The sequence below is a fragment of the Sylvia atricapilla genome, chromosome 22 (genome assembly GCF_009819655.1).
Source record: "Sylvia atricapilla isolate bSylAtr1 chromosome 22, bSylAtr1.pri, whole genome shotgun sequence".
In the NCBI taxonomy this organism is placed as follows: Eukaryota; Metazoa; Chordata; class Aves; order Passeriformes; family Sylviidae; genus Sylvia; species Sylvia atricapilla.
Window position 1 is genome coordinate 6591487 of NC_089161.1, and position 8804 is coordinate 6600290.

An 8804-nucleotide genomic window follows, 5' to 3' on the forward strand; every position below is an offset into this window, starting at 1 on the left:
TGGGGGCAGAGGATTCCCAGGAACGCTCCCCTGGGCTGAACAGTCCCCGGGCTGAAGGATCCCCGGGGCTGAAGGCAGGCTCCCCGGGCTGAAGGAAGGCTGCCCGGGCTGAGGGATTCCCCGGGCTGAAGGATCCCTGGGCTGAAGGAAGGCTCCCTGGGATGAAGGCTCCCCGGGCTGAGGCTCCCCGGGCTGAGGCTCCCCGGGCTGAGGCTCACCTGGGCTGTCGCGGCGCTGCAGGAAGGTCACCTTGCGCAGCACGGCCATGCGCGTGCGCTCCAGCCCGTCCTTGGTGCCGCTGCGCGCCGCCCGCATCAGCTGGGACACCTGCAGTGACCGGGAACGGCCGGGATCAGCGCCGGGAGCAGCGCACGGATCACCGGGAGCAGGGCAGGGATGGCAGGGATCAGCACTGGGATCACAGGGATCAGGGCAGGGATGGCAGGGATCAGCGTTGGGATCACTGGGATCAGGGCAGGGATCACCGGGATCAGCACTGGGATCACAGGGATCAGGGCAGAGGTCGAAGGGATCAGCACTGAGATCACCGGGATCAGCACTGGGATCACCGGGATCAGTGCCGGGATCAGTGCCAGGATCAGTGCCAGGTGCAGCCCAGGGATCACCAGGATAAGTGCAGGGATTGCAGGGATCAGTGCCGGGATCAGAGCCAGGAACAGCGCAGGGATCACCATGATCACCGGGGTCACCAGGATCACAGGAAACATCTCCGGGATCACAGGGCCCACCGGGATCGCTGGGATCAAAGGAAACATCACCAGGATCAAGGGGATCAGCACAGGGATCTCAGGGATCTGTGGGATCATCACTGGGATCAGCAGGATTCCCAGGATCACAGGGATCACAGTGATCATCACAGGGATCACCAGGATCACAGGGATCATCACCAGGATCATCACCAGGATCACAGGGATCTCAGGGATCATCACAGGGATCACCAGGATCGGGAAGCTCCAGGCTGCCCCAGGATCCCATCCTGGATCCGGCCCCTCGGGAGCATCCATGCAGCACCATTCCCCGTTTTCCCACGCAGCTGGGAGCAGCAGGCACATGGCCAGGACTGCAGGATCCCTCTGGATCCATCCTGATCCCTCTGGATCCTGCCCATGGATCCGCAGCAGCCGGAGGGATGTGCAGCGCAGCCGAGAGGGCCGGGGAGGCAGCTGGGAGCGGCTCCGGCCCTTCCCGTGCCAGGATCCGTGTGGGGCAGGAAAACGGGACCGGCCTTTCACACCCCAAATCCAGGAGTTCTACCCCAAACCCCAGCCCTTCACCCCATGGAATCCAGCCGGGATGGGATGGGGTGGGAAAGGCTCTGCCCTGAGGTTTCACAACTCCCCAAATTCTCCTTCCTTCCCCCCTGAATTCCTTCCCATATTCCTGAATTCCTGAACTCCTTTCTTCCTGAGAAACTTCCTGAATTCCTTCTTAAATTCTTGAATTCCTTCCTCAATTACTTCCTGAACTCCTTCCCGTATTCCTAAATTCCTTCCTTCCTGAATTGCTGAATTCCTTCCCGAATCCCTGAATTACAGAATTCCCTCCTGAACTCCTTCCTGAATTCCTGAATTCCAATGGCTTGGGAAGCCCTGGGATCTGCCGGGGCACCTCAGAAGCTCCAGGCTGATTTTTTGGGATGGGAAAAGGATGAGCCCAGCCTGGATCCATCCCACAAGGAGAACGTTGGGAATTTCGGGATGCGGGATGGGATCGGTACCTTCCAATCGGATTTGTGCTTCAGCTCCTGCATTTCCTTCCCCCCAACTCTCCGAGCCAGGAGCTCCCTCTTAGTCCTGGCGCATTTTTCCTTGAGTTTATGGAAGTCGGGAGAGAGCTGAGCCCAAAGCAAAGCGGGAGAGCGGAGCAGAGATCCAGGGAAGCAGCAAATGCAAAAAAACAGGAGAGATCATCCCAAAGGAGCAGGAAACAGCAGCAGCAGCCTGGAATTCCGGCTGGGAGCAGGCAGGGTGTGCAGGAGCAGCAGGGAAAGACAGGGAGAGGATCAAAACCAGGAGGAATCATCCCCAAAATCCCGAAATCCCGTCTGGGAGCAGGCAGGGAATGCAGGAGCAGCAGGGGAACGCTCAAACACAGGAGGAATCATCCCGGAATTCCAGCTGGGAGCAAGCAGAGAATGCAGGAGTATGGAAAGACAGGGAGAGGAGCCAAACCAGGAGGAATCATCCCAAAATGCCAGCTGGGATAGAACAGGAAGTGGAGCAGGAGCAGGGAAAGGCTCAAAACCAGGAGGAATCATCCCAAAGGAGCAGGAAACAGCAGCAGCAGCCTGGAATTCTGGCTGGGAGCAGACAGGGAGTGCAGGAGCAGCAGGGAAAGGCAGGGAGAGGCTCAAAAAGGGGAGGAAGCATCCCAAAAATCCCAAAATCCCAGCTGGGATGGAGCAGGGAATGCAGCAAGAGCAGAGAAAGGCCGGGAGAGCCCCGAAAGCAGGAGGAATCATCCCAAAGCAGCAGGAATCGGTGGCAGCATCTCGGAATTCCAGCTGGGATGGAGGAGGGAGTGAAGCAGGAGCAGGGAAAGGCAGGGAGAGGCTCCAGGAGGAGGAAAATTAAAAGGGAAGGAGGAAAACGAAAAGAAAATTCCAGGAAAAACGCAGCCGCATCTGTAGGATGCTCTGGTGCCTCCATGCAGGAGAATCCCGGGAAAAGCTGGGATGGGGATTCCAAAGGGATGGATGAGGATTCCAAGGGAGGGATGAGAATTCCAAAGGAAGAATACCTTGGGAGGGATCAGAATTTCAAGGGAGGAGGGGGGGTGGGAATTCCAAGGGAAGGACGAGAATTCCAAAGGAAGGATGGGAATTCCAGAGGGAGGGATACCTTGGGCTGGAGAGATCAGGATTCCAAGGGAAGGATGGGAAATCCCAGGATGGGTGCCTTGGGCTGGAGAGATGGGGGCGCCAAAGGGAGGGATGGGGACGCCAAAGGGAGGGATGAGAATTCCAAAGGAGGGATGGGAATTCCAAAGGAGGGATACCTTGGGCTGGAAGGCGGCGCGGAGCTTGGCGGGCTCGGCGTCCCGCCGGGATTCCGGCCGGGATTCCTCTCCGGACTCGCCCTCGCTGTAGCTCTCGAACTCGCTGGAGCTCCAGCCCAGGTCCTGCCCCAGGCGCGTTCCCTCCCCGCGCTGCACCTCGGCGTAGATCAGCCCCGCGCCTGGACACCGCAACGGCGGCACATTCCCGAGACATTCCCGAGACGTTCCCGAGACATTCCCGATCCACGCCCGATCCATTCCCGATCCATTCCTGATCCGCTCCCAATCCACGCCCGATCCGCTCCCAATCCATTCGGGATCCGCTCCCGATCCTCTCCCAATCCACTCCCGATCCATTCCCGATCCATTCCCAATCCACTCCCAATCCATTCCCGATCCGCGCCCAATCCGCTCCCGCTGCATTCCTGATCCGCACCCGCTCTGTTCCCGTCCCGTTCCTGATCCATTCCCACTCCATTCCCACTCAGTTCCTGCTCCAGTCCAACTGGATTCAATTCTCACTCCATTCCCATTCCATTCCCACTCAGTTCCCATTCCATTCCTGCTGGATTCTCACTGGATTCCCACTCCATTCCAACTGAATTCCCACTTTTCCCTGTACTCCCAAGCCATGGGAATTCCGGGGTTTGATTGTTTGGAAGGGAGCTGGGAACACACTGGGATGGATGGATGGATGGATCCAGGAGGAGTTTTGGGGTGGGAATCAGGTGGGAAAGGGGAAGGAAAAAGGGAATTGGGGAATCATAGTGCAGAATTCCAGAATTCCCCTCTCCCAGAACTCTCGGGGTCCTGCAGCCCCTCTGGGAGCCACCCAATCCCTCCCAAATCCCAGGATTTCCCCATTATTCCCATCCACAGCCTCCTGGAGGATGGGATTCTCCTTCTTGATGGAAAATGGGGGGGCTCTGGAAAGCAGGAAGAGGAAAATGGGATTGTGGGCCCTGGAAAAGCAGGAAGAGGTGATTCCTGCTGGAAAATGGGATGGATGGCTCTGCAAAACTGGGAAGAAGCAGCTCCCGAGTAGAAAATGGGATGGTGGGGCCTGGAAAACTGGGAAGAGGAAGCTCCTGGCTGGAAAAGTGGGAAGAGGCGCTGCCATACCGTCCTGCTCCACATCCAGCCCCTCACAGGGAACGTCGTCGTAGATGACCTCATCCTCCACCTCCGGGAATGAGAAACGCTCCCCTGGAAAAAAACGGGACTTGGATCAGGATTGGGATTGGATCAGGACTGGGACTGGGAACGGGATTGGAATGGGGAAACCTCCCCAAAACCATCAGGGGTTATCCAGGGTTATCCCAGGGGTTATCCAGGGTTATCCAGGGTTATCCCAGGGGTTATCCAGGGTTATCCCAGGGGTTATCCAGGGGTTATCCAGGGTTATCCCACGGGTTATCCAGGGTTATCCCAGGGGTTATCCAGAGGTTATCCAGGGTTATCCCAGGGGTTATCCCAGGGGTTATCCAGGGGTTATCCAGGTTTATCCCAGGGTTATCCCAGGGGTTATCCCAGGGGTTATCCCAGGGTTATCCCAGGGGTTATCCAGAGTTATCCAGGAGTTATCCAGGGGTTATCCAGGGTTATCCAGGGTTATCCCAGGGGTTATCCAGGGTTATCACAGAGGTTATCCCAGGGGTTATCCAGGTTTATCCCAGGGTTATCCCAGGGGTTATCCAGGGGTTATCCAGGGGTTATCCAGGGTTATCCCGGGGTTATCCAGGGTTATCCCAGGGTTATCCCAGGGGTTATCCAGAGTTATCCAGGAGTTATCCAGGGGTTATCCAGGGTTATCCCAGGGGTTATCCAGGGGTTATCCCAGGGTTATCCCAGGGGTTATCCAGAGTTATCCAGGAGTTATCCAGGGGTTATCCAGGGTTATCCAGGGTTATCCCAGGGGTTATCCAGGGGTTATCCAGGGTTATCCCACGGGTTATCCAGGGTTATCCCAGGGGTTATCCAGGGGTTATCCAGGGTTATCCCAGGGGTTATCCCAGGGGTTATCCAGGGGTTATCCAGGTTTATCCCAGGGTTATCCCAGGGGTTATCCAGGGGTTATCCAGGGGTTATCCAGGGTTATCCCGGGGTTATCCAGGGTTATCCCAGGGTTATCCCAGGGGTTATCCAGGGGTTATCCAGGGTTATCCCGGGGTTATCCAGGGTTATCCCAGGGTTATCCCAGGGGTTATCCAGGGTTATCCCAGGGGTTATCCAGGGTTATCCCAGGGTTATCCCAGGGGTTATCCAGAGTTATCCAGGAGTTATCCAGGGGTTATCCAGGGTTATCCAGGGTTATCCCAGGGGTTATCCAGGGTTATCCAGGGTTATCCAGGGTTATCCCAGGGGTTATCCCAGGGGTTATCCCAGGGGTTATCCAGGGTTATCCAGGGGTTATCCACGGTGATCTCAGGGGTTATCCAGGGTTATCACAGAGGTTATCCCAGGGGTTATCCAGGGTTATCCCAGGGGTTATCCAGGGGTTATCCCGGGGTTATCCAGGGGTTATCCAGGGTTATCCCAGGGTTATCCCAGGGGTTATCCCAGGGCTTATCCCAGGGCTTATCCCAGGGCTTATCCCAGCCTTTCCCCACCTCGGCAGATGCTCTCCCTCTTCCAGGTGCGGGTCCGGATCTGGGAATCTCCTCCGGCCTCGCCGTTGCTCACCCGCTCCGGGATCCTGCCAGAGCAGGGTCAGGGAGAGTTCCAGGGAAAAATCCCTCGGGACTGGGGCAAATACCCAGGGCCGGGCACACATCCCTCGGGATCAGGGGCACCACCCCCCTGTCACCCCCATTCCTGTGGCAGGAAGAAAATAAGGAATTTCCCTCCACCCCCCTCCATCTGCTCCTTCCTGGATTTGGGGGATCCCACACTTTGGGGACATTCCAGCTCTTTAGAGATGATGGAAAAGATCCCAAAATCTCAGAGTTCTCCTGCTTGGAGCTCCTTGGAATGGAGAGGAATTTGAGGAAACTGAGGCACAGCAGCAGCTGTGACACCAAACGGAGAGGACGGATCCCAAAGATCCATCACAGGACCCAAAATCCCACCAGAACTCCCGGAATTCCCACTAAAACTTCCTGAAACCCCCCGAAATCCCAGGAAACTCCCTGGAAATCCCAGGATCTCCCCAAAATCCCACTAAACTTCTCCAAATCCCACCAGAACCCCCTAAATTCCATGGAAATCCCACTGAACTCCCTCAAATACCACCAGAAACACGAAATTCCCTGGAAATCTCACTAAACTCCCCCAGATTTCCCCAGAACCCCTCAAACTCCCGAAAATCCCACTAAAACCCCCAAACTCCATGGAAATCCCATCAAATGCCCCAAACCCCACTCACCCTTCCTGGGTCTCCAGCTCCAGCCCTTCTGCAGGTAAGGAAAGCAAAGAGAGACGGGGTCAGCATTCCCGGGATACACCAGGAATACCGGGAATTCCACACCAGGAATTCCACACTGGGAATTCCACACCAGGAAGGACCAGGCATTCTACATGGAAATACTGGGAATTCCACAATGGGGAATACTGGGCATTCCACACTGGGAATACCGAGAGTTCCATACTGGGAATGACCAGGAATTCCACACTGAAAATACTGGGGAATTACATATTGGGAATACTGGAAATTCTACACTGAGAATGACCAGGAATTCCACATGGAAATACTGTAAATTCCACATGGGAATACCAGGGATGCTCCTCACCAGAGCTGGGCGGGCGCCGCCGGCGCGGGGGCGCCTGGAGAGCGACGTCGGCACTGGGATCAGCTCCGGGATCAGCACTGGGATCAGCTCCGGGATCAGCTCCGGGATCAGCACCAGAATCAGCACCGGGATCAGCTCCAGGATCATCATCTTCCTCCTCCTCCTCCTCCTCGCTGTCCTCAAAGTCGAAGGCCTGGCCCAGCTCCTCCATCCCCGCGGCGCCGGGCGGCTCCGGGGGGGATCCTGCCCCGGGAACGGGCACGGGAAACATGGAATTGGGCACGGGAGAGTGGGAAACAGGGATTGGGGATGGGGGAGGAGAGAGAGGGATGGAGGAGATGGAGGAAAAGGGGGTGGAGTTGGGATAGAAGGGGACAGGGATGGAGTGGGAGGGAGAAGGGGGAAGAGGAGGATGAAGGGCAAGAGAAGGGAGGAGATGGAGGAGGGCGGTGGAAGAGGAAGAGGGAGAAAAAAGGGGATGGAGGACAAGGAGAAGGGGATGGAGAAAAACAGGGAAGGGGGATGGAGGATGGGGAAAGGGACAGAGGAGAGGGAAGAGGGAGATGGAGGGGAAGGGGATGGAGAAGGGAGGAGGAAAAGGGGATGGAGGGAAGGGATTGAGGAGGAAAAGGGGGGTGGAGGAGGAGACGAGGAGGGGGATGGAGACGGAGGAGAAGGAAGAACAGGGACGGAGGAAGAAGAGGAAAAGGGGGATGGAGGAAGAGGAGGGAGAAAAAAGGGGATGGAGAATGGGGGTGGAGAAAAACAGGGAAGCGGGATAGAGATGGAGGATGGAAAAAAGGACGGAGGAGAGGAAGAGGAAGGGGATGGAGACAGAGAATGGGAGGGAAGGGGGAGGGAGAGGGATGGGAAGGAAACAGACACCGGGAATGGAGGCAGGGAGGGAAAACAGGGAAACAGGGAAAGGAACCAGAGAGCCAGGGAACCAGGGAGCCAGGGAAATGGGGAACCAGAGAAAGAGAACCAGGGAAACAACAGGGAAATGGGGAATTGGAGAATTAGGGAATCAGAGAAAAGAGGGAACCAGGGAAATGGGGAATCAGGCAACCAGGCAATCAGGGAATCAGGGAACCAGAGAATCAGGGAAATGGAACCAGGGACAGAAAAGAATCAGCACCCTTAGACTCCATGATCTAAGATCCGCCCATTTTCTCCCAATCCCAAGAGGCTCCAGCTGGGATATCCAGGGTGCTGCTCTCTTCTTCCCACCCCGGGCCAGGTGTCCCAGTCCCAAAATTCCCCAAATTCCCTGAATTCCCCAAATTCCCGGGCCCAAGGCTGACAGTACCTACTGCGGGCGGGGGGGGCGAGGCCATGGCGGGGGGGGCCCGGCTGCTCCAGGGGCGTTCCTGTGGAAAACAGGGAAAAAAGGGTTGGGAAAGGGGGAAAATGGGTTGGGAAAGGGTTGGAAAACAGGGCAAAAGGGTTGGAAAGGGGAGAAAAGGGTTGGGAAAGGGAAATCAGCCCCAAAGGCAGCCCTGGAAAGGACCGGGAAGCTCTGGCGGGATGGATCTGGCTCCAGCTCGGGCAGGGAGCTGGGAATGGCTCAGGGGGAATTTATCCCAGGAATTGCGGCTCCCGCTCCCAGGGAAGGGTGGGAAGTGCTGGGATCCGGCCGGGATCGATCCAGGGATCGATGGAACATCCGCCCGGAAAGCCGAGAGCGCCTGGAGGGCACTGGGAAGGGCGGCAAGGTCAGAGCCTTGGGAATGTTCCCCAGGGATGAGCCCGGGGAAATGTCCCAGGAAAGGCTGGGATCTTCCCTCCTGGAATTCGCTTCCTGGAGTGGGAACCTCTCTCGGGTCACCCCACCTGGGAATTTTCCCTCTGGATGCCAAGAGAGCCAGAAATCCAGGACAAGAATCCACTGAAACCCAGGAGATCAATCCACACAAACTGGGAGAGGAATCCACAAAAGAATGGGAGATAAATTCCCAAAAACCAGGACAGGAATTTCCAAAATCCCAGGAGAAGAATCCAAAAAAACCCAGGAGAAGGCGGCCCAAAAACCAGGAGCTGAACCCTCAAAATCCCAGG

The 8804-nt window shown here is 56.7% G+C and overlaps 1 protein-coding gene across 1 annotated transcript in view; it reads right to left on the reverse strand.

The window, feature by feature from the left end:
• ARHGEF10L (Rho guanine nucleotide exchange factor 10 like) overlaps positions 1-8083 on the reverse strand; it is a 28496-nt gene extending 20413 nt beyond the window's left edge. Inside the window, exons 1-8 of the mRNA XM_066334599.1 lie at positions 8056-8083; positions 6747-6989; positions 6383-6410; positions 5628-5713; positions 4141-4224; positions 3019-3197; positions 1739-1855; positions 219-327 (exon numbers count right to left, since the gene is read on the reverse strand). Of these exons, the coding sequence (XP_066190696.1) occupies positions 219-327; positions 1739-1855; positions 3019-3197; positions 4141-4224; positions 5628-5713; positions 6383-6410; positions 6747-6989; positions 8056-8083 (874 nt within the window). The remainder of the gene's footprint in view (positions 1-218; positions 328-1738; positions 1856-3018; positions 3198-4140; positions 4225-5627; positions 5714-6382; positions 6411-6746; positions 6990-8055) is intronic.
• Positions 8084-8804: the final 721 nt, after the last annotated feature.